General features: G+C 65.4%; 3 protein-coding genes across 18 annotated transcripts in view; 2 read left to right on the top strand and 1 right to left on the bottom strand.

Annotated features, from left to right (window-relative positions):
• Positions 1 to 292: 292 nt before the first annotated feature.
• Positions 293 to 7276, top strand: CDHR5 (cadherin related family member 5). 8 transcript variants are annotated; one of them, XM_085010356.1, is made up of 15 exons: positions 293 to 448; positions 531 to 706; positions 1031 to 1081; positions 2028 to 2120; positions 2257 to 2358; positions 2453 to 2563; positions 2653 to 2823; positions 3361 to 3451; positions 3611 to 3708; positions 3814 to 4014; positions 4102 to 4215; positions 4292 to 4376; positions 4462 to 4989; positions 5521 to 5714; positions 6330 to 7276. In XM_085010356.1, exons 1-15 carry the CDS (start codon positions 394 to 396, stop codon positions 6780 to 6782), a joined length of 2523 nt encoding a protein of 840 aa, XP_084866482.1. In that variant the 5' UTR covers positions 293 to 393; the 3' UTR covers positions 6783 to 7276. The 8 variants fall into 8 exon arrangements, with proteins under 8 accessions (XP_084866482.1, XP_084866485.1, XP_084866483.1 ...); XM_085010359.1 differs by having other exon boundaries at positions 4900 to 4989; positions 6330 to 6842; XM_085010357.1 differs by having other exon boundaries at positions 4822 to 4989; positions 6330 to 6842.
• Positions 7277 to 7610: 334 nt separating this feature from the next.
• IRF7 (interferon regulatory factor 7) lies at positions 7611 to 10755 on the top strand. 3 transcript variants are annotated; one of them, XM_021076252.2, is made up of 9 exons: positions 7611 to 7648; positions 7941 to 8262; positions 8347 to 8509; positions 8587 to 8794; positions 9062 to 9117; positions 9218 to 9422; positions 9727 to 10260; positions 10363 to 10481; positions 10552 to 10755. In XM_021076252.2, the coding sequence occupies exons 2-9, from the start codon at positions 8243 to 8245 to the stop codon at positions 10705 to 10707; spliced, it is 1461 nt and encodes a 486-aa protein (XP_020931911.1). In that variant the 5' UTR covers positions 7611 to 7648; positions 7941 to 8242; the 3' UTR covers positions 10708 to 10755.
• A 538-nt stretch (positions 10756 to 11293) lies between these two features.
• PHRF1 (PHD and ring finger domains 1) overlaps positions 11294 to 25414 on the bottom strand; it is a 31603-nt gene continuing 17482 nt past the window's right edge. For 5 of the 7 annotated variants that reach the window (XM_085010353.1, XM_005652788.4, XM_005652789.4 and 2 more), the window contains 12 exons: positions 22993 to 23093; positions 22638 to 22813; positions 22312 to 22441; positions 19055 to 19182; positions 17511 to 17692; positions 17051 to 17170; positions 16410 to 16564; positions 13340 to 15952; positions 12961 to 13118; positions 12524 to 12802; positions 12315 to 12443; positions 11294 to 11641 (listed from right to left, as the gene is read on the bottom strand). In XM_085010353.1, coding sequence (XP_084866479.1) covers positions 11498 to 11641; positions 12315 to 12443; positions 12524 to 12802; positions 12961 to 13118; positions 13340 to 15952; positions 16410 to 16564; positions 17051 to 17170; positions 17511 to 17692; positions 19055 to 19182; positions 22312 to 22441; positions 22638 to 22813; positions 22993 to 23093 — 4315 coding nt within the window. In that variant the 3' untranslated portion in view covers positions 11294 to 11497. The remainder of the gene's footprint in view (positions 11642 to 12314; positions 12444 to 12523; positions 12803 to 12960; positions 13119 to 13339; positions 15953 to 16409; positions 16565 to 17050; positions 17171 to 17510; positions 17693 to 19054; positions 19183 to 22311; positions 22442 to 22637; positions 22814 to 22992; positions 23094 to 25414) is intronic. The other 2 variants (XM_085010354.1, XM_003122392.4) reach the window with 1 other exon arrangement.

Raw genomic sequence — 25414 nt, 5'->3', positions numbered from 1 at the left:
AGGGGACTGGCTTAGGAACAGGGCCCGGGTGTGGGGGAGGGTAGCAAACACAGACCCCCCTCCCCGCGCACCCCCCCCACCGCCTGGAGCCCCCACTGCGCAGGCCCTGGAGCCCCGGCAGCCCTTGGAGCCTGCCTGGCTCGGGGTCTGTGGGTGGAGCCCGGCAGCCCCCACGTGTGGCCCCTCCTGGCGCTAGGCTAGGCCTGGCGGGCGGCCGGCGGGAGTCCCCTTGGTGGAGGCCGGTCCTCCCGGGCCTAAGGGCTCATAAAGTGGGGCGGTGCCTGGCAGGGCCGAAGGTCACCCAGTTGGAGCTTCTGCGCCAGCACCACGGTGCTCAGAGGGTCCTGGACGCCAGGCAGGCTTGGACCCGCCCCTGGGCTGTCTGCTGCCGAGATGGGGACCTGGCCCCTGCTGCTCCTGCTGCTCGTGGCCACAGCCCAGGCCCAGGGTACTGGGGGCGGCAGCGGGGCTGGGGGCGGGGCTGGGCGGCCACGGGGGCTGGAGGGCACTGACCCTCCGTCCACTTCCAGTCTGCTCTGTGAACCAGACCTTCTTCGAGATCGAGGAGAACACGACTCTCAGCGCGCCCCTGCTGGACATCTATGTCCCCGAGGACCAGCAGGTGACCCTCGGACCCTCGTCCACTCTCTTTGCCTTTCGCATCCAGGGGACTCAGCTCTTTCTCAACATAACTCCGGACTACGAGGTACTGGTGGAGGCGGGGCTGGTGGGGCCCCTGAGGGCGGCGGGGCAGCGGACCCCCAAGGGGCCGTGTGGGCACATGCATTCCTCCCAGGGATGGGCCTTCTGGGGACCTATAGGTCTCAGTGTCCCCAGGGGGCCTCTTGGGCCCCAGGCTTGGCTGAGGGCTGCCCTGAGGGAAACCGATTGGGCCCGATGGCCTCTGGACCCAGCCTGGGTGATGGGGGCCCTAAACAAAGGTCGGCCTCAGTCTCCTCACCTGTGAAATGGGGACTGTGTGCCGCGGCCAGCGGACCGGGTGACCCCCAACACCCACCCGCCCCCACAGGAGAACTCGATGCTGCAGGCACACCTGGAGTGCAAGAGAGGGGACACTGTGGTGAGTCCGCCCCCCCCCGCCCCACCCTCACCCGCGACGTCAGGGCACTCTGTTTGGACCTCTGTGCTCTGCTCCGCCTGGTCCACGGTCACTCCCTGGTGACCTCACCCACTGGTATATTTTCAAGTGTCGCCCTGTGCTGGCGACACCCACACTCTCTTCAGTCCAGACTCTGCCTGAGCCACAGACTCCCAACCCCGGCTCCGGAAGGAGAGGACAGCCCTGACCCGAGATCCAAGCCCCCCACCCCCAGAGGTGACCGGCCCTGCAGCCCAGCCCTCACTCCCGCCCCCCACCCACACCCCTGCTCCAGCAAATCTGTTGGCTCTGCCTCAAGCTCCACCTTCCCCATATCTGAGGCCTCTCCGCGGAGAGGCTCCTCCCCCGCAGCCTCCTGCACCTGCCATTCAGCAGCTTCCCCTGAGCCCTGTGAGCGCCCGACCCGACAGCACAGCATACCACCCGCCTCTAGATACCTCTAGATGAGCCCCTAGAAATAAAGGATGCTTCTTCTTGGCCATTGGCACAAGAGCGCCAGCCCTCAAAGAGGCCGGGGGTCCCCAGCCTCCCCTCCCACTATCCGCCCCAGCTCCAGCCTCCTGTTGGAATCAAGACCCAGGCAAGGCCCACCTAATGCAACCGGCTGATGTCTGTCTCACGTTTCTTTCAATCTACGGGCTTCCCGATTGTCTCTGAGATTTATGTTTGAAGACATTCCACGGGGTGGCCATTTTCCTCATTCGAGATTTTGCTGGTCACACCCCCAGTCCTGTGTTATTTTTCTCCAGGGCAGCTGCACCTTCTGTGCTTTGTCAGTTGGGTTTTGTTCCTTGTCTGTAATCGCTGGTGGGGCAGGCGCCCCAGGCAGAGAGCTGTCTTGGGAGCTGCAGCCCAGCTCCCAGCGTGAGTCACTCTGCTGGCGCGGGGGCCCTCCTCTCTCCCCCAGGTGACCCAGCTGAGGGTGTTTGTGTCTGTGCTGGATGTCAACGACAACCCGCCCGTGTTTCCCTACGAGACCAAGCAATGGGGGGTGCCCGAGGTGAGTGGGAGGGAGCAGCGGCAGGAGCCCCAGGGTGGGGCCCAGAGGGTAGAAGGTCAGTGGCCAGGCACTTGACCCTGGAGACTGGTCCACCCGGTCAGGGGCGTGGTCAGACCAACACTCCTCCATCCCCCAGGACACCAAAGTGAAAGCCACCGTCATCCCTGAGACGGAGCTGGAGGCCCAGGACCGGGACAGAGATGACATCTTGTTCTATACCCTCCAGGAAGTGACACCGGTCAGGGCCTGCAGCCCTCCCCTGTGGGCCTCCCCACCTCTGCACACCCCCCCCCCGCCCCAGGGTCCCAGGCTGAGTCCTCTCGCTTCCCCAGGGTGCCAGTGACTTCTTCTCCTTGGCGGGCGTAAACCGCCCAGCCCTGCAGCTGGACCGGTCACTGGACTTCGATGCGTTGCCAAGGATGACCTTCCAGCTGCTGGTCCGGGTGAGCAGACCACTCCCGCCCCCCGTCCCCGTCCGAGCTGCCCCAGCGCCGGGCGCCCAGGCCTGACCCGCAGGGCTGGGCTGTTGCAGGACACACAGGAGGAGAACAAGCAGCCCAGCCACTCGGCCACAGCCACCTTGATCCTGGAGGTGCAGCCTGCAGACCTGCGGCCCCCCTGGTTCCTGCCTTGCGTCTACTCAGATGGTCACGTCTGCATCCAAGCCCAGTACCACGGGGCTGTGCCCACAGGCCACAGACTGGTACTGGGGCCCCAGAGGGATGGAGGCGGGCATGGGCTGGGGGCCTAGCTGCCACGGGGCCAGATTCAGCTGTGCTTTTCAAGCAAATGGGAGCGTTCCTTTGTACCCCTCGAGGTGGCAAGTGGGGGCAGAGTCTCTGAAGTCCAAGTGAGGGACCAGGGCCCAGCTGTCAGGGCAAAGCCCGGACCCCGTGAGCAGGCAGGGAGCTGGCTGGGACTCCAGGGAGGCTGGGGGGCCGCTCAGAGCACGTCGGGGAGCCTCCAGCCACAAGGGCCCCCGCCCTGCGACACACGGCTTCTCCCCTCCCACGCGCGCGTGCTGCCCAGAGTCGCTCGCTCGCTCGGATTGACCAAAGCCTTCAGGCAAAAACTGACTCGTCCGCGACCGGATCCAGGGAGGAGCACTGGATAATTGTGCTGATTGGAGCGTGTGCCTGGCTGCCCTTCGGAGGGCGACGCCAGCCCTCCTTGAGGGGAGGAGGGCTGAGGCAAGGCCAGGGCACCGGCTCCACGGCACCCTCCCTCCCTGTTCCTGCAGCCAGGCCCCCTCACCCTGCGACCGGGGCCCATCTACGCCGTGGACGGAGACCGGGGCATCGACGAGCGTATCATCTACAGCATGGTCACGGGTGAGGGCGCACCAGCTCCCGGCTTCCCTCCCCACACCGCGCCCCACTCCCACCTTGCGCTGAGGAACCCCGGGGGGGGCGGGGGGGGCTGCCACCTGGGACCACGGGACCTCAGGCCTCCGGAGGCGACCGCACCAAACCCTCCCGCCCGCCCCCCAGGACATGAGGACGGCACGTTCTCCATCGGTGCCGACTCGGGCAACCTCACCATGGCCAAGAGCATCCCCAGCCCCCAGACCTTCGTTCTGATGGTCAAGGTGGGTGCCCGCACAGGGCCAGGTCTCCAGGCCCTTCCTGGGCCCCAGGCTGCTGGGCTCACCCTCCAAGGACCCAGTGGTCACGGCCGCCTCTGCAACCCCCAGGGGGAGCAGGCGGACGGCGCTCGCTACTCGGTGACCCAGGTCACGGTGGAGGCCCTGGACGCCAACGGGAGCCTGCCCCGCTTCCCGGAGAGCCTGTACCGCGGCACCGTGGCGCTGGGCTCCGGGCCGGGCGTGGCAGTCCAGGATGCAGCCGCCCCGCCCCAGCCTCTGAGGATCCGGGCCCAGGACCCTGAGTTCCCCGTAGGCACTGCCCGGGCCTCCCTTGGGGGTGGGTTGGAGGGGCCTGAGGGAGCAGCCTGGGCCCCGGACTCACTGGACCCTGTCCAGGACCTCAACTCGGCCATCACGTACCGAATCACCAACAATTCCAACTTCCGAATGGACGGGGAGGCCGTGCTGACCAGCGCCCTGCTGATGCAGGCTGGGGTCTTCTACGCAGAGGTGAGGGCCGGGCAGCATCTCCAAGGGGCGGGGGTTAAGTCGGAGCCCAGGAGGGACGAGCCCCCTTCCCGCCCAGGTGGAGGCCACGAACACGGTGACCTCAGGCACAGCGACCACGGTCCTGGAGGTTCAAGTCTCGGAACAGGAGCCCAGCCCCACAGGTGAGCCTCCCAGGGACCCCAGGTGGGCTCGGGCAGGGCTTCTTGCCAAGGGCAGTGGCAAGCCCAAGCCTGTCCCTGGCCCCAGGCCCCTCAGGCCCCCCCACACCCCCAGAGACTGCAGGAACGACCAGACCCTCGAGCAGCACCACTGCGGAAGCTCCCCGGCCCCCTGAGCCCTCGCAGGGGTCCTCCACGACCAGCTCTGGGGGGGGCACTGGCCCACGCCCCTCCCTGGGAACAACTCTGAGGCCACCTGCCACCTCCGTGCCTGAGGGGCCCCCCAGTACGGGAACCAGCCCCCCTCCCCCATCAGCCTCACCCAGTGGGGGCTCAGCGACCAGACCCTCGAGCAGCACCACTGCGGAAGCCCCCCAGTCCCCTGAGCCCTCGCAGGGGTCCTCCACGACCAGCTCTGGGGGGGACACTGGCCCGCACCCCTCTCCAGGCACAACTCTGAGGCCACCTACCTCCTCCATGCCTGGGGGGCCCCCCGGTATGGGAACCAGCCCCTCCCCCCCATCAGCCTCACCCGGCGGGAGCTCAGCACAGACCTCAAAGCCAGGAACCTCTCTGCCGACATCCCCTGGGTCCAGCAGGAACCCCTGGTCCTCAGGTAGCACCCCACTTACCCTAGAGTCACCCTCATGCTCTCTGACTCATGACTCTGGGTGGTCACTGTAAGGCAGGGTCCACCCCAGGTCAGCCCATCATGACCGTGCTGACCACAAATCCCCAGGGGAGTCCGCTCTGGTCGCGGGGAGAGACGGGTCTCGGGGGGCCCAGGAGGGAACCTGGGGAAGGTGTGTGGAGGGTGGGGCAGAGGCTGGACTTGAGACCCAGTGAAGTCCCCAGTTCCCTGGGCCATTCACTCCACTGGCCCCATGTGGCCCTTAGCCCCCTTCCTGTGACCTTGGAGCCCCTCCCTCCCACCTGGAACCAGTGGGCACTGATCCCTCTCCCCTCCCGCCCAGCAGCCTGGCCTATCGGGGCCCCCTGGGAACACACAGCTCCTTAGTGGGGGTCAGTGGTGCCCACTCCCCCAAGCTCTGGTGGTGGCCAGGCCTGGCTTGCTCTCAGGTGCCTGGCGCTTGCCACAGGTTGGCATGAGCGTGTGACAGTAAGCGGGTGGTGGTATTGCCGGCAGGGACGCCGGTGAACGAAGAAAGCAGCACTGCAGCGAAGCCAATCTCAAACGGGGACAGGCGCTTCTCGACTGTGGAGATGGCGGTGCTAGGCGGGGTGCTGGGCGCGCTGCTCCTTCTGGCTCTGATCGCCCTCACGGTCCTTGTCCACAAGCACTATGGCCACCGACTCAAGTGCTGCTCCGGCAAAGCTCTGGTGAGGCCCTGGGGGTGGGGACAGGACAGGGCTAGAGAGAGCAGAGGGCCGTGGAGGGCATGGGGGACCGAGAGGGAGGCAGCGCGACCAGGGGTCGGTGGAGCAGATGGAGAACCGGGTGAAGGTGATGGGGCGCAGACACCATGGCCCAAACAGTGGGGGGGGGGCAGAGAGAGGCAGAGAGCGGAGGGAGGGACGAGGGACCGCCTCGGGGGACGGCCGGGCTGGTCTGAGCCCGCTGGGCTCTGGCTGATGGCTGCCTCCCACCCGCCCCTGCCCCGCAGGAGCCCCAGCCCCAAGGCTTTGACAACAAGGCTTTCCTCACCAAAGATGAGGCCAACTGGGAGCCCGCCCCTAGTCCCCCACCCAGCCCTGCCCCGCCAGCACCCCCAAAGCCTGCACCCCCAGATGCTGAGCCCCAAGAGCCTTCGCCCCACAGCCCCGCGCCCTCTCACCGTGTCCCTGAGTCCCCTGCGGTAGCCCCAGATGGGGGCAGCCCGGCAGCCGTGAGGTCCATCCTGACCAAGGAGCGGCGGCCTGAGGGCGGCTACAAGGCTGTGTGGTTCGGGGAGGACATTGGGGCCGAGGCCGACGTGGTGGTCCTCAACACGCCAGGCTCGGAGGTGGATGGCGCCGGCGACTCGGGCAGCGAGGGCGGTGGCGATGAGGGTGCAGACGCGGGCCCGGGCGGCCGTGGCCAGGACGCCCCGGGCACTGACTCCATCTACTTCTAGCGCTGCTTCCCCGCGGCCCCAGCGAGTCCGGACGCCGACAATCGGCTCGGCCCCTCTCCCCAACTCCATTGCCCAGAATAAAGTGACATTGTGGGATCTGCGGGCCTACGTGGGGTCTGCCCAGGGGGCTGCGGGTGGCGGGTGGTGGGGACGTGGCCCCTCTGCCCCTGCCCCGCGGGAGTCCTCCTGGTGGCCCGAGGGGCAGAGAGGGTTGGGCAGGCTCACGCCCTGTGCAGAACCCTGGGCACCATTTCCCGTAAACCACCTGCTGTGCTCGTGGGGCTTCCCAGGCTTGGTGCCAGCTGGTGGCCAGAAAGTTCCTCTCCTGGTCTAACCACGGCCCTGGGGGGGGGGGCGTGCGCTGGGATCTCCCTCCCAACCGACCCAGCATGGAGATTCTTGGCCTGGGGGAGGCTGAGGAGCCAGGAGCTGTTCCCAGGAGCACTCATCTAGGGGAGCACGGTCCTGGGGACCTTCCAGGGGTCACACCTCGGGCTCCTGTGGCCACAGTGTGGGCAATAAACACCCTGGGGTGCCCTCAGGGACACCTGGTCCAGGTGGCTGGACTGCAACCAGAGATAGGGCCATGGGTGGCCCAGAGCGACAGTAGCCTGCAGGCCATCGGCCTGGGGTGACAGGAGTGGCCAGTGGGTGCAGGAGACAGAGATCGTGGGGCCACCCAGCCTGACTCAGTGGGGACAGAGCCCCCTCTACTGGCTTCCTCAGGGTTGGACGTCAGGCAGGACTTCCGCCCCAACTGCCACCACACCCCTCATGGGTCACTGGCTTTTTTCCTCATAAAACTGCTCTGCGTTCCGCATGTTTTAATCTCGGCAGAATTTGGGTGTTCTTGTCTCAACAACTCGCACTGGAAAGAATTCAGTGAGCACAGCTGCAGCTCCTCCCACACCCCCGTCACACGAGCCCGCTCCTGTTTCTGCTCCTGGCGCCCCCAGCTCGTCCCACTGCCGCTGCCGCGGCTGCCGCCGGCGCCCCACTCCGCGGCGCCGCTGGGCGAGCAGAGTAGCGGCGGGGCCCCCGAGTCGCCCGCCCCGCCCCCGCCGCCCCAACCCCCGAGTCGCCCCGCCCCGGAGCACGTGACTTCTCCGGCGGCCCCGCCCCCGCCCCGGCCCCATAAAGTCGCTCGCTCCCGAGCCCCCGGGGAGACGAAACTTCCTGCCCCGGCAGCTCCCGGTTCAGGTACTGGGGACCCCCAACCTACGCGGAGCGAGAGGGGCAGGGACGGCCACGTCGGATCCCGGGTTCGCTTCGCAGAGCAGTGACCAGCAGGGGGCGGGCAGCGCGGGTGACTGCGGGGGGAGGGGCACGGGTCCGGAATTGGTGAACCTGGAGGCAGAGGTCGCGGTTGCCGAGGACGAGCCGGGCGGGCGGGGCAGGGAGGGGGCGCCGGCCGCCCCGCGGCCCAGCTGGTTAGGTTTCGTTTTCCTGCGACACGCGGTTTCGTTTCCTTGCGGTCGTCGCGCCCCCGCAGGGCCCATCCCGGGCGCCAGCTCGACACCTGTGGCCCCTGTGCGCCCGCCCTCCACGTCTGCAGTCACGCCCATCGCCGCCTTGGCCAAGACTCACCTGGGCAACGTCGTGGCCAGAGCCCTCAACCCCCATCTGTGACCCCAACACCCGTGACACCTGGCCACACTCACTACCTGTGGTGTGTGGTGACACACGCGCAGCTCTCCTCTCACCTGCGGTTAACACCTGCCTGCCCCCGTGGTCAGAGCTCTCGCCGCGGAGGCCAAGCCAGTGTCTCCACGCCCAGTCCTTGCAGAGGGAGCAATGGCCGCGGCTCCTGACAGGTGACAGCCCGCAGCCCTACCCGGTGCCAACCCCAAGCACCTCGCGGTCCGCGCGTGCCCTGACGCCCGCTGCTCTGCCCGCAGGGGGTGCCCACGCGTGCTCTTCGGAGACTGGCTTCTGGGCGAAGTCAGCAGCGGCCGTTACGCAGGGCTGCGATGGCTGGATGAAGCCAGAACACGGTTCCGCGTGCCCTGGAAGCACTTCGCCCGAAAGGACCTGGGCGAGTCCGACTCGCGCATCTTTAAGGTGGGACCCCAGCCCCGCCTGGAGTGCGGGGGGACCGGCCCAGGTCCAGGCCCGTACTCCATTCCATCCCTCCCCAGGCCTGGGCCGTGGCCCGCGGCAGGTGGCCGCCCCGCAGCAGCGAAGGTGCGCAGCCGATCCCGGAGGGTGCCCTCCGCGCCTCCTGGAAAACCAACTTCCGCTGTGCCCTGCACAGCACGCGGCGCTTCGTGATGTTGCAGGACAACTCAGGGGACCCCACTGACCCTCATAAGGTGTATATGATCAACCCCGAGCTGGGGTGCGGAGGTGAGGAAGGCCAGGGGAGGGCTGCCTGCAGGGAGGGCTGTGCCGCGGAGCAAGCCGCTGCTGGGTTAGATTTCCCCTTTTAGAAACTGGCGTGGGAGAGGCTGGGGCCAGACTGTTGGGGGAAGGTGGGGTAGGGGATGGCCGGGAGGCCCCAGACGGGCCTCTGGGGACTGGTGAAGGGGAGGAGCTGCCCAGGGGTTCACCCCTGGGTGACCCAGTCCAGTCTCAGATCCCCATGTCCCCTTAAACCTAATTCTCTCCCAGAAGGCCCAGGCTTCAACCCGGGGGAAGAGGAGGCCCTCGAGGATGCCCCACCCCCAAGGGTAAGGCCACTCAGCCCTCCTTGCTCCCGGGTTGGGGCTGCCACTTCTCACTGGGGCTGGGGAGCTGCTCACTGATGCCGGCACACTGTCTTCTCCGCAGGGTGAGCTTCCCGGGCCGCGCCTGGCAGCACATACTGGTGAGAGGCTGAGGCACGAGCTGGCCAGGCCGAGCCCTGAACCCTGCACCCCAAGCCCAGCTGGAGATGGTGGGGACCTCCTGCTCCAGGCTCTGCAGCAGAGCTGCATGGAGGACCATCTGCTGGAAGCTGCATGGGGCGTGGATCTGACCCCCCCCGAGGTTCCATGTGAGAGACGGCTGCTCTGCCCTGCAGGGTTCTGGGCCAAGGGGAGGGACAGGCAGGACAGCAGGACCCCTGGGGGGGGGTTGCCCCCAGTAGGGATGGGCTGACCACAGGTGGGCCCGAATAGCCGAGCCTCCTCAGGTCCAGAGCTCCCTGCTTAGAAACTGTACCTGCCACTGGCAGGGAAGGTGGCCCCCAGCCTTGGGCCACAGCCCCAGGCCCAGATGACAAGGTGAGGCGAGCCAAGTGACACGTGGAAGGGAGAGGAGCTGGGGGACCAGGAGCCAACTCAGGCCTTCCTCTCCAGATGCAGGCCCACTCCCAGCCCCGGTGCCCTGGAAGCCCCAAGAGGCGGAGCCCTGCACCACACTCTACCCCCGTGTCTGCACGCGGATGGCAGGCGAGCGGGGCGCGGCCAGTCCCAGCTGCTCACAGCTCGGTCTGCACGCAGGGCCCAGCTTGGAGGCCCTGGACTTGACCATCATGTACAAAGGTCGAACGGTGCTGCAGGAGATGGTGGGGGGCCCCAGCTGTGTGCTCCTGTACGGGTCTCCGGGCCCGGCTGGCGCGGCTGCAGAGCCCCAGCAGGTAGCCTTCCCCAGCCCCGCTGAGCTGCCTGACCAGAAGCAGCTCCACTACACAGAGAAGCTGCTGCAGCACGTGGCCCCCGGCCTGCAGCTGGAGTTCCGGGGACCCAAGCTGTGGGCCCGGCGCCTGGGCAAGTGCAAAGTCTACTGGGAGGTGGGAGGGCCCCTGGGCTCTGGCAGCCCCTCCACCCCCGCCTGCCTGCTGCCCCGAGACTGCGACACCCCCATCTTCGACTTCGGCACCTTCTTCCAAGGTCAGTGACACACCTGCACCTGCCCCGGGGCTGCGGGGGGGGGGGGGGAGGGCGCTCCTGGCCCCTGCCCCTCCTCCCGCTCACCAGAGCCCTGTCCTGCAGAGTTGATGGAGTTCCGGGCCCGCCGGCGCCAGGGCTCCCCACACTACACCATCTACCTGGGCTTCGGGCAGGACCTCTCCGTGGGGAGGCCCAAGGAGAAGAGCCTCGTCCTGGTGAAGGTGAGGGGCAGGGACCCTGGGGCGAGGCTGCAGGTAGCCCTCGCCCGGCCTGACAGCGCCCTCCCCGCAGTTGGAGCCATGGCTGTGTCGGACACAGCTGGAGAGCGTGCAGCGTGAAGGCGTGTCCTCCCTGGACAGCGGCAGCCTCAGCCTCTGCCTGTCCCCCTCCAACAGCCTCTATGACGAGCTGGAGCGCTTCCTGATGGAGGTGGAGCAGCCGGCCTAGGGTGGACCCTGGACCCCTCCCAATCCAATAAAAAAATTCCAAGACCCAGTACTGGTGTCCTGACCAGGGGCAGGCCTGGGACTGGGGCTCAGGAGGGACACGGTGGGTGCTAGGCTCACCCCACTTTGTGGGAAGCCGCAGGCCCGTGGGGCCCAGGAAGGGAGCCCCAGCCCCAGTCCACGTCGGGCACCTGTGCACATCTGCTCCTCGTCTTCACCGTGAAGACGCTCAGGCCCCGCTTTAGAACCAACAAACTACCCAGAACACAAGCGCCCCTCAGGGGTCAGATGTTCCCGCTGCCATGAGCACCAGAGGGGCAGCACCTGGGGCCCCTCTCCCGAACGGGGCTCCGTCCATGCTGCACCCAGGGCCTCTCCCTGGGCTTCACAATCTGCCAACGCTGTTCTGCATCGGAGCCGAGTGTAACCTCCAGCAGCCACTCAGAAAACAACGCAGGGCGGGGGACTTGCGGAACAAGGGGCGGGCGCGCAGACGGCTACAGGGGATGCAGACTGCGGAGGCTTAAGGAGCCGCCCCCCACCCCTCTTAACCCAAGGCTTCACCTTTCAAGTACAGAGCCACCATGTCTCTAAAGATAATCCATTTTTGATAAATTAGAACACAATGGGAACAGTGTGTATCTATAATATACATATAAAAAAGTCCAGTTTTCAACTGTGAGCAAGACAGGAGCACAGCCCACGTGTGATTGCAGGAACCCTGGAAACAGGAGCGCTGGGTGCCCTGGAGAGCTCCGCTGCCGCCACCGCACGCGGCACGCCAGGCGGGCTCAGCCCTCGGCGCCCTGGGCAGGCGGCTCCTCGCCGGCCTCGGGCCGCCGGTGTCTGCGCATGTGCCTGTACTTGTCCACGTAGGCCCGCACCAGGTTGCCCACCTTCACGGGGTTGATCTCCCCGCTCTTGCTGTGGCAGATCTGGGGGGGGGGGCGCCATCAGCCGGACGCCCCGCACAGCCCCACGTCCAGTGAGCCCAGCCACCGGCCTGGGGACACCCCTGGGGACAGAGTCTGCCTGCTGGGCTGGGGCTGCTGAGGGCCTCCGAGGCCGGCCGAGTGGCCGGCAGGAGCACCTCGCTGCAGAGCCCCGTCTTCCCGCCCCGGGCTGAGGTGAACATCTTGGCCTTTGCCCACACCCCGGGGACGCTGCCGGCTGCGCCAGCATTCATACTCCCCCGCACCTACAGGGAGGCAGCCTGAAGCTGTGCCCAGGACAGGGCAGCGGTGCCCGGGGCCCTGGCCAGCCAGCCTGGCCTCAGAGACGCCTGCCTGTGTGACAGCCCAGCAAGGTTCACCATGCACAGCACAGGTGGGGGGCTGGGCCCACCTTTTTTGTTTTCCCTGCTTTTTAGGGGCACACCCACAGCACATGGAGGTGCACAGGCCAGGGGTCAAACTGGAGCTTTAGGCACCGGCCAACACCACAGCAACAGCCACGCAGGATCTGAGCCGCGTCTGTGGCCTACACCACAGCTCATGGCAACACTGGATCCTTAACCCACTGAGCAAGGCCAGGGACCGAACCCGTGTCCTCAGGGATACGAGTCAGGTCCACTCCCGCTGCACCGCGCGACAGGCCCCCCGTGCCCACCTTCTGCACGGCCTTCCGCAGGATGTCCTTGTACTCGTCCTTGGTCACCTCCCTCTTCTGGTAGAAGGGCTTGATGGCCAGCTTCACCTCCTCCACTGCCCGCTCCTGCACGTGCAGCTTCTTCATGTACTGGGGGTGAGGACGCGGTGTGAGCGCCAAGCTCCCCACCGTCCGGCCCACGCCTGTCCCTGGAGGGAGGGAGGACTCACCTCCTCGTTCCTGGCCTTCTCTGAGGCTGGCCGGGGAGCAGCCGTCCTCTCCTCGGAGTTGTTGGTGGCGGTGGCGGTGGCGGCAGCAGCAGCATGGCCAGCTGGCTCTGAGGCTGTGGTCAGGATGGTGGGCACTGGGGCCAGGCTCTGGGCCACCCCGCCCCCCGTCAGGGGGAGGCTCCCCTGCAGGATGAAGTGGACTGCGGGCTGGCTGACGGGCGCGTAGGGCGGGACGCTCGAAGGCAGAGCCGCGGCAGGAGGCAGGCTGGGGCTGTACACCTGGGCAAGGGCGGTCTGCTCAGCCTCTGCGGGGCTCTGGCAGCCCAGAGCCCCCAACGACGCCCACTCCCAAGTCACCAGGAGCCTGGGCAGAAAGGGGCGCTGCCGTGAGGCCCTCAGCCCCAACCCCGGCCAGCCCACGTGGCCCAGGCGCCCACCTGAGAGGGGTCAGCATCAGGAAAGCCAGGCTCCGGAAGCGCATGACCGGGGGGCGGAGGCTCAGAGAAGGCTGCCTGCTGGAGCGCGGCCGCGGGGCCCCCGGCCTCGGTCTCCTGGACCGCTTCCCGGGGCTTCTGAGGTCTGTGAAGTGGCGTCCCTGTGGGCCAACAGGCGGAAGGCGTGGCGTGGGGTGGGTGCTCTGTAGCCACCCCAGGCCAGGAGCCTACTTCCCGGCAGGGAAACTCCAGAAAAGCACCCCAGCTTTAAGGACCCCAAGTCAGGCCGAGGCGACCTCCCCGCGTGCCCAAGGAGGCCCAGGAGTACCGCCCCACGGGGTCCTCCGGCCCCTCCCCTGCCGCCCCCCACGTGCCCACTCACGCAGGCCTCTGTCCTCAGCCGGGGCGCCACCCTCCGCCTCCTGGAGGTTCCAGGTGACTCTCTTCACCAGCGCCCTGGCCCGCAGCAGGGGGCTCTGAGAGGGGCCTTCCTCCTTCCCCACCAGCACCCCACCCGCGGGCTGGCCCCCTGGGGCTCCGGGCCCCGCGGTGGCCTCGGCCGTGTCTGGCTGGAGTGAGTGCTTCTCTGGAGCAACCTCTGTCTGGGGCAGGGGCGGCCCAGCGTCTTCGCCGTGGATCAGCGACACCTCCCTTCTGATGACGGCCATGGCCAGGCTGGTGTCGGGCTGCTGGCTGGCAGGGGGCGCAGGCCTGGGCAGGGGGCACCGCTCCGGGGAGGAGTCTGTGCTCTCCGGGGACGGTGGGGAGCTCATGTCCTCGAGCTGCATGAAGACGGCTTCACTGGAGAAGTCCTCGAAGAGGTGCCCCGCCTCGACGGAGTCGCCATAATCCAGGTCCTCGGGGGCACACTCGGCTGGCACCTCCTGGACCGGGGGAGCCTTTGGGGGCGCCGGGTCGGGATCGGGCCCCTCCAGCGAGGCCTCTGGCCCTGCCGAGGCTGGGGGCCTGGCCGGGTGCTCCCTGTCTGGCCCTGGCTCCCCCTGGGGCGGGGGCACTGGAGAAGCCTCTTTCGGAGCCAATTTCTTGTCTGGGGAGCGAGCGCGGGGCCGGGGGCGCTTCTCCCGGGAACGAGGCCGCCGATGCTCCCGGGGCCTGTGCTCCAGGCTGGGCGACCGGGACCTGCGCTTCCGCCGCTCACGGGAGCCACGCCTGTCTCGGGGCCGCACCCCGCCCTCCTTGTCCAGCCGCTCCCTCCTCTCCCTGGGGTGCCTGGGCCTCCGGCCCCTCTCCAGGCTGCTGGGGGGCGAGCCCTCCCGCCCCCTCGACCTGGACCCCGACCTCCGCCTCTTCCTCCTCCTGCCCTCGCGGTGCTCGTGGGAGGAGCTGCCGGGGCTGCAGGAGCGGGAGCGGGACCTCCGCCGGCCCCGGCCCCAGGAGCCCCTCCTCCGCTCCCTGCTCTTGGCCTTGGCCTTCTTCCGCTTGGCTCGCTCGTGGCTGCTGGAGCGGTCGCTGGAAGACCTCCGGCTCCGGGCCTTGGGCCGGTGTCTCTTGGCCTGGTCCTCAGCCCCCGCCGGCGACACTGATCTCGAACTCCGGTCCCCAGAGCGGGACGATCGCGAGCCCGAGCCCGAGCGGGCCCTCTTGTGCTCCCTGCTGCTGGCCTGCTGCCTCTGGGCTTTCTTCCTGCCACGGGAGCTAGACGTGGAGCGGGAGCGGGTTGGAGACCGCAGCTCCACGACCCTGTGCGTGGTGGTGTGCGGGGCGCTGGGGCTGGGGGGGGCCTCTGGGTCTGCCACAGCCACGCAAGTCACCGTCCGGCCCTCGGAGCCAAAGAAGGAGCTTCGCGGTGGCTGGTCCTCGCCCCCCCAGGGCTCCTGCGGGGACAGCCTCTGGGCCTGTGCGGCAGCGCCTCGGCCCCCGACCGGCTCCTCTTGGCTCTGGAGCTCCGGCACGTCGGGGGGCCCTGGGGGAGGCTGGGGCTCCTTCCCAAAGCCGGTCTGCACAGTGTAGGATGTGACACAGCGCACGGGGGGCAGCGCTGGCGCCTTGGGGCTGTCCACAGAGATTGTCCGGGTGATCTCAGAAGGCAGGAGGCCAGAGCCCAGATGCTCAGGGCTGCTGCTGGCGGAGCTGGAGTCGGAGCCCGTGGGGTTGAAGGGGTCGTAGATCTCGCTCTTGAGCTGCTTCGTCTTCCTGACGGAGAAGAGGGGCGCGGGGCTGTCTCTCCTCTGCGCCTTGCTGTCCACAGGCCGGAAGGTGTTACAGAAGCCGGGGCTGAGGACTCGGCTGCAGTGGGCTGTGTTCCCGGGAATATTGATCCTGAAGCTCTCGAAGGTGGAGCCCACGCCCTTCCCCCTCGAGGGCCCCAGCGGGGCGGGGGGCTGGGGGGCGCCCCCTGAGGCTGCGCTGGGCTCCCGGGCGGCCCGGCTGCTGGGCTCGCCCTCCACCCGGGCGCCACAGCCAGGCCGCCCTGGGCCCTCCCTGCCCGTCAGGCGGCTGATGCAGGAGCTGGGGATCTCAATGTGCTGCCCGCCGGCGGGGGCCTCGGCCGCTCGGCTGTCGTCTCTCCTGCTCTTCGGGATCCGGGGCAGCTCCGAGACGTCAGCCCTCCTGGGAGCTGGCCTCTGGGCCTGTCCTGGCGCCGAGCTCCCAGAAGGCGAGTCAGAGCTACTGCTGGAGCCCTTGGAGGCCGTGGACCTCAGAGGCGGGGAGTGCCTGACCTCGCCGTTCATTCGAGGGCCATCATCCTGCCTCAGGCTGGGTCTGCTCGCGCTGGACAAGGTCTGAACCTGGCCCGACCGAGGGGTCACCGAGGAGTCCAGTTTCACGGCTGCCCCCGATGTGAGCGCCGGGACACAAGTGGGGGTGGGTGGGGCTGGGGCTGCGCCCAGGGCAGCTCTGCCTGGACCAGTGGCCCCCAAGCTCTGCGGCCTGTCTTCCGACTGAGTCCCTCTGGGCTGCAGGCCGGCCCCGGACCCAGCGCCTGCTCCCCCTCGGGACGGACCAACCGCGCTGCGCTGAAAAGAAACCGGTGCTAAAAGACAAAAGCGAACGGCCGTCAGTGCCCACCCTCTCCTTCATCAGAAGGCCTTTCTCTGAGGCTGGCTGGGCGCGGGGGTGGCAGTGCTGCCCCGCCACTCCTCTGGGTAGGGCTGGAGATGGCCATGGAGCTGCCACCATGCTCCTCGGGTTCATACACTATTTTTATGCAACTTGGGGCTCAGAAAGAGCCTGAGCCTGTTACAGACACTTGGAAAAGGGGGCAGCACCCATGGTCTAGCCCTGACCGTTTCCCGCCCCTGCGGCCGTTGAGAACGGACACCAGCTGTGCTGCAGTGAGGAGGGCCTGGGGGACCTCAGGACCCTCAGCACCCCCAACCGCCAACCTCTAGAACCACTGGGTCACACACACGACGGTCTCCGGGGCCGTGTGTTCGAGTCTCCAGGTGGGCAGAGGTGGGGACAGCGGGCGCGTGCAGAGGCCGCCTCACCTGCCCTCTTGGCACTCAGGGAGCCGTCGCGGTGGATGACGATGTCGGCGCTGCTCATCATCAGGAGGTTCTGGCTGGACAGGATGCTCCCCAGGAGGTCAGGGACAGGGTCCGAGTCCACCTCCGGCTGGGCGGCTGTGGCAGGAGCGCTCCTCCTGCAGGAAGACCCAGGGCAGGCCCTGCGTCACGGCCTCTCCATGCCCGGACGCCCCACACGGAGGCTGCAGGTGGATGCCAAGGGAAGGCGTGAGACCCACCCTGCAGGCCCGACCAGGGAAACGGGGGCTGCGGTTGAGAGCATCCCAAGCCTTCGGCCCCAGCGCCTGCACAGCTGGCAAGCAGGGTCTACCAGCCTGGCTGGTTCCGTTGATTCTCTTTTTTCAGGGTCAAATGAAAGAGAAGCTTGGCTCCCTGCTGGGCCCCTCTGCTGCTGGTGGGCTCTGTGGCTGGGTGGGCAGGTGGAGGTAGCCTCTGGGCTGCCTGCTGCCCTTGGCTCGGGACCAGCTGCAGCACTTCCTCATCAAGAGCCAAAGGAGACGCCATGGAAGAGGTCAGGCTGGCAGAGCGCCAGCCCAGTACGGAGCCCAGCTGGTCCTCAGAGGCCCGGGGCCCACCCCGCACCCCGTCCCCTCAGGACACACCTGGAGAGCCCCATGGAGACTGGCCGGGCCACGGGCTGGTGGGACTGCAGGGCCGACCGGGACAGAATCCTCCTCTTGGCGCTCAGAGGGGAGGCAGGGCTTGCAGACACCTCTTCACTACTGGGGGGAGAGCACAGGTCAAAGGGAATGGGTGACCTGCACCCGGAGGTCCCAGGAGACCCCAACCCTCTCCACAACACCCGACCCACACGGCAGCACTAGGGACTCAATGCTGAACCCAGGCCCCACACCCGGCTGGGAGGGGTGGGGGGGCTAGACCCTTCTCCAAAATAGGGCAGCGGCAGGTCTGGGCTTCTTTCTGGTTGTCCCCTAACAGCGTCTGACTCTGGGGCATGGAGCTCACAACGCCAGTTCTGAGGGCCAACCAGGCCCCCCAGGGGCAACACACCCACGGACCTAGGGCAAGAGCAGGGCCCCCCGCATGCCCCGCTGCAGTCACCTGTCAAAGGGGTCCAGCTCATAGGGGTCTCCAAACAGGGAGAGGGAGGCCGCCCCGATTTCTGCTCGCATCAGCCCCAGAGAGGGGTCTGCGGGCTTGCACACCGAGGGGACGCAGGCTCCGTGGGCTGGCCTCTGGAGGTAGAGTCTCCGTGCGATGCGGGCCCGAGCTGTGGCTTCATTCTGCACCCAAGGAGCAAAGAAGGAAACGCTGATCGACAAGGCTGAGGAGGTCCCGTTGTGGCGCAGTGGTTAATGAACCCGACTAGGAACCATGAGGTTGCGGCTCCGATCCCTGGCCTCGCTTAGCAGGTTAAGAATCTGGCGTTGCCTTGAGCTGTCGTGTAGATCAAAATCGCAGCTTGGATCCCGAGTGGCTGTGGCGTACAGGCTGGCGGCTACAGCTCTGATCAGACCCCTAGCCTGGGAACCTCCATATGCCGCGGGTGTGGCCCTCAAAAAGACAAAAAAAACCCCCCCAAAATCCAAGGCTGAAATCTTCAGGTTCTAGAAATGCCACTTCAACGGGGAAGCGGCAACACCAAACACTAAGTGCAAGGCCTGAGGGCCGTGGGTACCACTGCTGCGCCTCAGAGGTGCTCCTCACCCAGACTCCACTAGTGGCCCTGCACCTGCAACCGAAACCCCGAAAAACCACCGCAGGGTCTGCCAGCGCAGCCACCAGCTGGCGTCTGCTTTGAGCAAAAACTCAGGAGCGAAGCAAGCCCTCCAAGTGACGAGTGACCTGATGTGTGTGCGGTGGGAACATAAGCAGGCCAGGCTCGGGATCTAGGAAAGTGAGTCTGGACCCCAAGCGGGAGCCGGCAGGGATGGCCTGCCCGGGCGGCGTGGATCTCTGAACCATCAGACCAGATGTTCAAACACGCCACTGACAACTAAGATGTATTTTCACACGCACACAATCGACACGAGTAGACGCTGACGGGGCAGACTGGAGCGCAAACACAAAAGACGCAGAGCACACGTCGCAACAGCTGCAGGCTGGTGCTTCCTCTCCTGCGTGCGAAACTGGCTTCAAGGTCCAGCCAGAAGCTCCCGCTGTGGCTCAGTGGCAACAAGCCTGACTAGGAGCCATGAGGACAAGGGCTCGGTCCCTGGCCTTGCTCAGTGGGTAAGGGAACTGGCATTGCTGGGACTGTGACGAGGGCCGCAAGCTCTGATTTGACCCCTCGCCTGGGAACTTCCATATGCTGCACATGCGGCCCTTAACACGAAAAAAAAGAAGAAAAGGAGAGTCCAGTCCAAGAGCTGGAGTGAGGACGAAGCATTTCGAATCAAGGCCAGGCAGCACCGCAGGCCACCCGTGCTGGGAGTGAGGGCCGCTCTGAAAGCCAGAGGTGGACGGATCTGAGGGCGGGAATGGCCTGCAGGGGACAGTGTCCAGCTGCCTCACCAGGACCCTGCTGCCCACGCCCAGATACCAGGCCGTCTGGTGCTGTGCCCCCCAGGACGCTTGGGGCACACCCTGCCTCCCAACCTGCACAGGGGAAGGAGCCTCGCCAGGGTGCACCCATCAGCTGCTACCTTGGCCTTCTGCCCCTTCCTCCTCTTGGCGCGGCTCTGGCGCCTCCTCAGCCTCGTCCCGCAGCTCTTGCCCTTCGCCGACGGTCTGGACTGGCTCTTCTTTCTTCCCGGCACCTTCTTCCGCCTTCCTGCAAAGAGCACGCCAAGTCCGCGCCTCACTATGGGCAGCCTGGGGCGCTCATCTTTTTATTACATTTTTGTTATTATTTTAAAACTGCAGGGGAGTCGACACACGGTTCAGGTGTGGCTGAGGGTCACGTGGTGAACTGAACTTGGGTTTTAAAGGCGTGCTCCCCGTGGAGGGGGAGGGAAGGCGGTGGGGAGCGGGCAGAGCGAGCCCGCCTCGTCCACCCTAAGTAGGAGGCAGAGAGAGAGGCTCTGGACGGTCACGAGGCCGGGATGCAGGGATCCCGGCCGGCCTGCGCGGCCTCCCCCTGAGCAGGGCCCTCCCAGAGGCTTGGACGCAGATGACCTGTAGGCATCATGCCCTAAAGATCAACCCGCAAGCCCAGCAGCGTGCAGCCCTCCTCAGCCACCTCGGGGTGCTGGGGGCCGACGGGGGCACCCAGTCCTAGGAGGCTAAGACCCCTGGAGCCTCAGGAACCTCTGTGCAGAAGCAGCGGGTCCCAAGGAAGATGGAGATGCCGCTATCAGAGCGGACCCAGCAACCCCCGACCCACGAGCCACGGAGGGACGCGGCGGGCCAACTGGGGTCTGAGCACTGCTGAGTAAAGGAAACACACCCAGGCGCGGGAAACTGTGCCGGCCAGGAAAACGACAGCCCTGGGGCCGCCGCCGCCCAGGGGACACCCAGCCCCACCCCCGGCAACCTGCCGACGCTGAACCCAACCCCACCAGGTGCAGCGTCCGGCTGCCCGCAAGGCTGCTAACTGCCCAAGAGGGTCCCACTGGGACAGAAGACCCGGCTTCCCCGGGGAGAGGACAGAGACACAAGCACCGCCAGCACAAGTCAACCCTGTTGGGCTCTAGATTCAAATAAACTTTTTTAAAATTCCGTCACGTTTATGACACAATTAGAACGTTCGATACCACCCAGCTCTTTCATGGTGTTACAGGATCTCTGTTCATTTCCTCAGGTGTAACAGAGGCATTGGGGCTGAGTTAAAAGAAAGGCCCCCATTTCAAAAGAAACATACTGCGACACTTACAGGTAAAACGGGTATTTGCTTCAAAACAACACGGGAGGAGTTCCCGTTGCGGCGCAATGGTTAACGAATCCGACTAGGAACCATGAGTTTGAGGGTTTGATCCCTGCCTCTGCTCAGTGGGTTAAGGATCCAGCGTTGCCGTGAGCTGTGGTGTGGGTCGCAGACGCGGCTGGGATCCTGCGTTGCTGTGGCCCTAGTGTCAGCCGGGGGCTACAGCTCCGATTTAACCCCTAGCCTGGGAATCTCCATGTGCCGCGGGAGCGGCCCTAAAAAAAGCAAAAAGACAAAAACAAAACAAAACAAAAACCACACACACACAGCAAGGGAGGGAGAGGAGGGCCGCCAGATAGTGACTCTGACTTGGGGGCGCTGCTGGTTTCTCCCTGCACTTCCGTAGGCCTGACAGAGCCCGGAATAGGTGCAAACAACTCAACAGTAGAGGCGGCACGACAGCCAAACAGGCAAAGTGAGAACCACGCTGCCTCCCAGGAGCCGCAGTGCCTCCAGGCCCTTATTCTGGCTCTCCCTGCAGTGGCTCCGCGCCAGGGTTGAGATGGGACCCAGACGTAAGGGACAAGGAGCAAACCCTCCAATCCTGAGGTCAAGTCAAGGATCAGTTCCCAGCTCCACCCATGAGAAAGGGCTGGAAATAAGCCTGCCCACCGGCAAGGCTCAGCGCTGGTCTGTGAGCTCCAGGCTTTGCCAGGGCCACGTGAGGCTCTCGGAGCCAGACTGCACGTCTGGCACCACAGGTCGGGAGAGCTGGAGCAGACACGCAACATGCCACAGGCGCGGGGCAGGGGAGCTGTTGGCAGGAATGAGGAGCGGCGACGGCTCACGCTGCTCATGGGGTCCTAAGGGGGCAAAGACCCTCAGACACACACCACCTGACGCTCCACTGGCCACGTCCTCTGTTTATCCAGAGAAACGGCATCTCCTCACCGAGAAGACTGGCCAGTCCCACGCGAGCACACGGACCCTGAGGTCACCATGCCGAGAGCGGCAGACCAGCAGGGCCTCCGAGCGTGAGCTGAGGGTGGCAGGGCGCCCGGAGGTGCTGCTGACACTGACACGCCAGGAACAGATGCTCAGAGTGGACGCACCTATCAGCTTCCTCACGTCTCCATTATGCTGACTTTCAAAAGACCAAGAAAAAAAGGCCCAACAACAAACAAACAAAAAGACTACATGGAGTTCCCGTCGTGGCGCAGTGGAAACAATCTGACTAGGAACCATAAGGTTATGGGTTCGATCCCTGGCCTCGCTCAGCAGGTTAAGGATCCGGCGTTGCCGTGAGCTGTGGCGTAGGTCGCAGACGCAGCTCGGATCCCGTGTTGCTGCTGCTCTGGCATAGGCCGGCAGCCACAGCTCCGATTAGACTCCTAGCCTGGGAACCTCCATAGGCGCAGTGGTTAACAAATCCGACTAGGAACCATGAGGTTGCAGGTTCGATCCCTGGCCTTGCTCAGTGGGTTAACGATGCGGCATTGCCATGAGCTGTGGTGTAGGTCGCAGATGCAGCTCGGATCCCGTGTTGCTGTGGCCCTGGCCTAGGCTGGTGGTTACAGCTCCAATTCGACCCCTAGCCTGGGAACCTCCCATATGCCACGGGAGCAGCCCAAGAAATGGCAAAAAGACCACAGATCATGACCGACTGAATGAAGCAGGAATCCCCGAGTCTACTGATTACATGGCTGGGGAGAGGAAAGGCTCCCCTTTGTGCGGAATGTCAAAGGTACCTGTGTCACCGGTACAAACGGTGCGCAGAGCCAGAGGTCCCCAGGGACACTGACCAGAGGAGGACAGAACTCAGACAAGCCACCCAAGGAAACGCAGAAGGGAACGAGTGAACACAAGTGGCACCAGCTCGCCCGTCCTCCTCAAGGCTCCCCGGGCACCCTGCCCGACTCAGACAAGACCAGTGCGCCTCCACCACGAGGTCCATCTACCAGGACCTGCCTATTCACTCCGAGGTGGCCGAGTCACCCCGAGGCACAGGTGGGGGCTCAGGGGGACGACCCAGAACCAGACCCTCAGCCTGCAGGCCCTCCCGTGAGCTGCTCTGCCCCCCGGGCCCAGGCAGCGAACCTGTCCTCCTCCTCCGGCGGGCAGGGGCTCGCGGCGTCCCAGGGCGCTGGTACACGGCAGTGCTCAGCCCGGTGGCCACGGCTTCGATGGTCTCGTCCAGCAGAGAGGACATGAGGTACCTGGGGACGTGCTGCACGGCAGGGGACAGAGCCGCCTCAGATCCCTCGAGGGAGCCCCGGAGCCGGCTGCCTGGGCCTGGCAGCGGCGGCACCGACAGCAGGGGCTTCCCGCGGGCGCTTGGGGCCCACGGCCCTGACCTCCTCCCCGGAGCTGGGCCGCTGCAGGGGGCAGCCGTGCCCCAGGCGACCCCCAGGCCGCAGACCCACCTGGACCCTCCTGGCTGTGGAGATCCGGTTCCGGTTCACGGTGGCGCGGACTCTCTCGCTCTGCCGCGTCCTGGCAATGGCCCGGGTCCTCCCTGCGTGGGGCCGAAGCCGGCTGGTGGTGGGCACCACGTCGGTCAAGAGCAGGGACACCTCCTCCTCACTCACGGGACCCGCGTCTCGGAAGAAGACAGCCTGCGTGACGCCCTCCACCAAGCCCTGCCCTGGCCGCAGGGCCAAGGAGAGGACCCGGGGTGAATCCCTGGGGCCCCCCGAACGACCCACCTGCCCCTCGTCCGGCCTGGCACAGCACGCTCCCCACCCCCACCCGAGGGAGGGGCCGGGGGCAGCGGGTTACCGGCGGCGGCAGACGCAGCCCCCGAGGCAGCGCATTCGGGACAGAACCACTCGTCCACCGGCACCTCCTGGAGAGGCGGCTCCAAACACTCCATGTGGTACCTGAGGGACAAGAGGGAGCTGGGGAGCAAGCCTCCCGACGAGCCCCGGGACCACCACGCGCCTGCCATGGCCCGACCTTGTCGCCCCAGCCCCCCGTGTTGAAGGCTGAACCCCTTCCGGTGACCGGTAGGTCGTGAGGGTGGGGCCAGACCCAGGGACCCGGGTCCTCCGAAGAGCGAGGAGCCCGAGCTCCTGCCTCCAGCAGGGGGAAGGCGGGAAGGCGGGTGGGAGCGGCTCAGATGCCCCACCGAGGCCGCCTAAGCGGGCACAGCACACTTGGAACTGGAAGGACGCGGGGCCATCCTTCCTGCCTGCGTTCCGGGTGGACGGACCTCCAGCTCAGGGCCCTGGACGCCTCCACGCTGTGCACGGGGCCCTCACGGCCCCCAACCCTCCAGAGATGTGTTACCGGGAGGGCCAGAGCCAAGACACTGGCAGCTGGACCCGGCGCGCGTGCAGGGTGACCTTCCCAGCCACTGCCACTGGGGACGGCCAGCACGCTTTGCGGCCCAGTCTGAGGCGCTAACAAAGGAGCCTGTTCGCAGGCAGAGCAGGCAAACAGCTGCTTTTCAAGGGAGGCAGTGCAGGAGCCCTTACTGGTCTGGCCGCCGGTGCCAGGCTCTCCCGGCTTGACCCCCAAGGCCCCAGACAGCGCCAAGCCCGGCAGAAACGGGTGCAGATGCCACTCTGAGCACCGGAGCCCAGGACACGTGTGTGCACCAGCCTCGCAGCGAGGATGCAGGCCAGGCTCTGGGGAGACCCAGCCTGCAACCAGAGGACCCAGGGCCACACAAGGAGGCCAGCACCAGGCACAGGGGAGCACTTGGAACTCCTAGCAGACTCCAGCCTGAGAAGCCCCCCACATGGTGTCAGGAACAAAATATGGGAATGAGCGGTAGCTGCCGCTAGAGCATTCCAGGGACCCGGCGCGGATCAAGCACTCACCAGCAAGCTCCAGGGCCTCGGGCAGAGGCTGGCAAGTGGGCCAGTCTGCACCCACAAGTCCCCCCAGAGAGGAGTGGCTGTGGACTCAGACGGGACAGTGGCGGGAGTGCCCAGCAGGAGGGGCCTGTGGCGCCGACACTGCAGAGGAAACCCCTCCATCGGGAGAGGCTGGAGCAGGTCTCCCTTGTCAATAAGCGCAGAAACTCAGAGCCCAGCCCCCTGCTTCACACGACAGCGGAAGGACCTGGCATGTTCACGTTCACAGGTCTGAAGACGGCCTGTGATCTCGCTCATTGACATGTGAGTACGGCCGGAGCTCCCACTGTGCCGCAACAGGATCAGTGGCGTCCTGGGAGCGCTGGGACGCAGGTTCGATCCCCGGCATGGCACAGTGGGTTAAGGATCAGGCACTGCCGCAGCTGTGGCTTAGGTCGAAACTACGGCTCAGATCCGATCCCTGGCCCGGAAACTCCACATGCCAAGGGGTGGCCAACAAAGAAAAAATAAAGAAAAAAATAAGGCCAGTGTTCCCCCGCCATGACACAGTGGGTTAAGAGTCCAATTGCATCCTGCTGTGTGGCACTGGGAACTATGTCTAGTCACTTATGATGGAGCATGATCACGGGAGAAAAAAGAATGTGTACATGTATGCGTAACTGGGTCACCCTGCTGTACAGCAGGAAAAATAATTGTATTGGGGAAATAACAATTAAAAAAAAAAGTCCAACTGCAGTGGCCTGGGTTGCTTCGGAGGTGGGGATTCCATCCCCAGCCCAGTGCAATGGGTTAAAGGACTTGGCCTTGTTGCACCTGCAGCTCAGATTAAATCCATGGCATGGGAACTTCCATATGCCATGGGTGTGGCCATAAAACAAATAAACAAAATTAAAATGAGTAGGGGCGTGACCTGAGACTTACGACTTTAATTAAAAGACCTAACCGTAAGAAAACTTGGCAAACGGGAAACATTAGCTGTGAGGATGTCTAGAAGCCTATGAATCACTATACAAAATTAAAAAAAAAGCACATGAATCACTATACACTGTATCGGCTTGAATGTTTTAGATCACGATTTCTACGTACTTGGTTTTATCTGTGGAACTCAAGCACATAAAAAGAAAATAAATAAACTTATAATGTACTTTACAATAAAAATAATGTTTGGAGTTGCTTGGTGGCTCAGCAAGCCACTGCAGTGGCTTAGGTCACCACTGTGGCACAGGTTCAATCCCTGGCCTGAGAACTTATGCATGCCTCGGGCGTGGCCAAAAAAAAAAGAAGAAGTTGCAAAAATCCCCAAGAGTCACTGTTAAAAGTTACCAGCACTGAGACAGATCTTGCAGTAAAGAACCAACATAATCAAGAATTACAGGCTC

This window comes from Sus scrofa, chromosome 2 (assembly GCF_054392235.1).
Source record: "Sus scrofa isolate SSC_HxYL_T2T_F1_AM1 chromosome 2, Sscrofa_HxYL_maternal_Yorkshire_Landrace_v2.0, whole genome shotgun sequence".
Taxonomy (NCBI): Eukaryota; Metazoa; Chordata; class Mammalia; order Artiodactyla; family Suidae; genus Sus; species Sus scrofa.
This window is presented reverse-complemented; position numbering and strand designations above follow the sequence as displayed.

Excerpts from the sequence above, each read along its gene's own strand:
- CDHR5 (XM_085010356.1), top strand. The coding sequence starts at position 394 with ATGGGGACCTGGCCCCTGCTGCTCCTGCTGCTCGTGGCCACAGCCCAG. Across the intron at positions 707-1,030 it reads ACATAACTCCGGACTACGAG|GAGAACTCGATGCTGCAGGC; the intron begins GTACTGGTGGAG and ends CCGCCCCCACAG. Across the intron at positions 3,452-3,610 it reads CATCTACAGCATGGTCACGG|GACATGAGGACGGCACGTTC; the intron begins GTGAGGGCGCAC and ends CCCGCCCCCCAG.
- IRF7 (XM_021076250.2), top strand. The coding sequence starts at position 8,243 with ATGGCCGCGGCTCCTGACAG. Across the intron at positions 8,263-8,346 it reads ATGGCCGCGGCTCCTGACAG|GGGGTGCCCACGCGTGCTCT; the intron begins GTGACAGCCCGC and ends CTCTGCCCGCAG. Across the intron at positions 10,482-10,551 it reads AGAGCCTCGTCCTGGTGAAG|TTGGAGCCATGGCTGTGTCG; the intron begins GTGAGGGGCAGG and ends CCCTCCCCGCAG.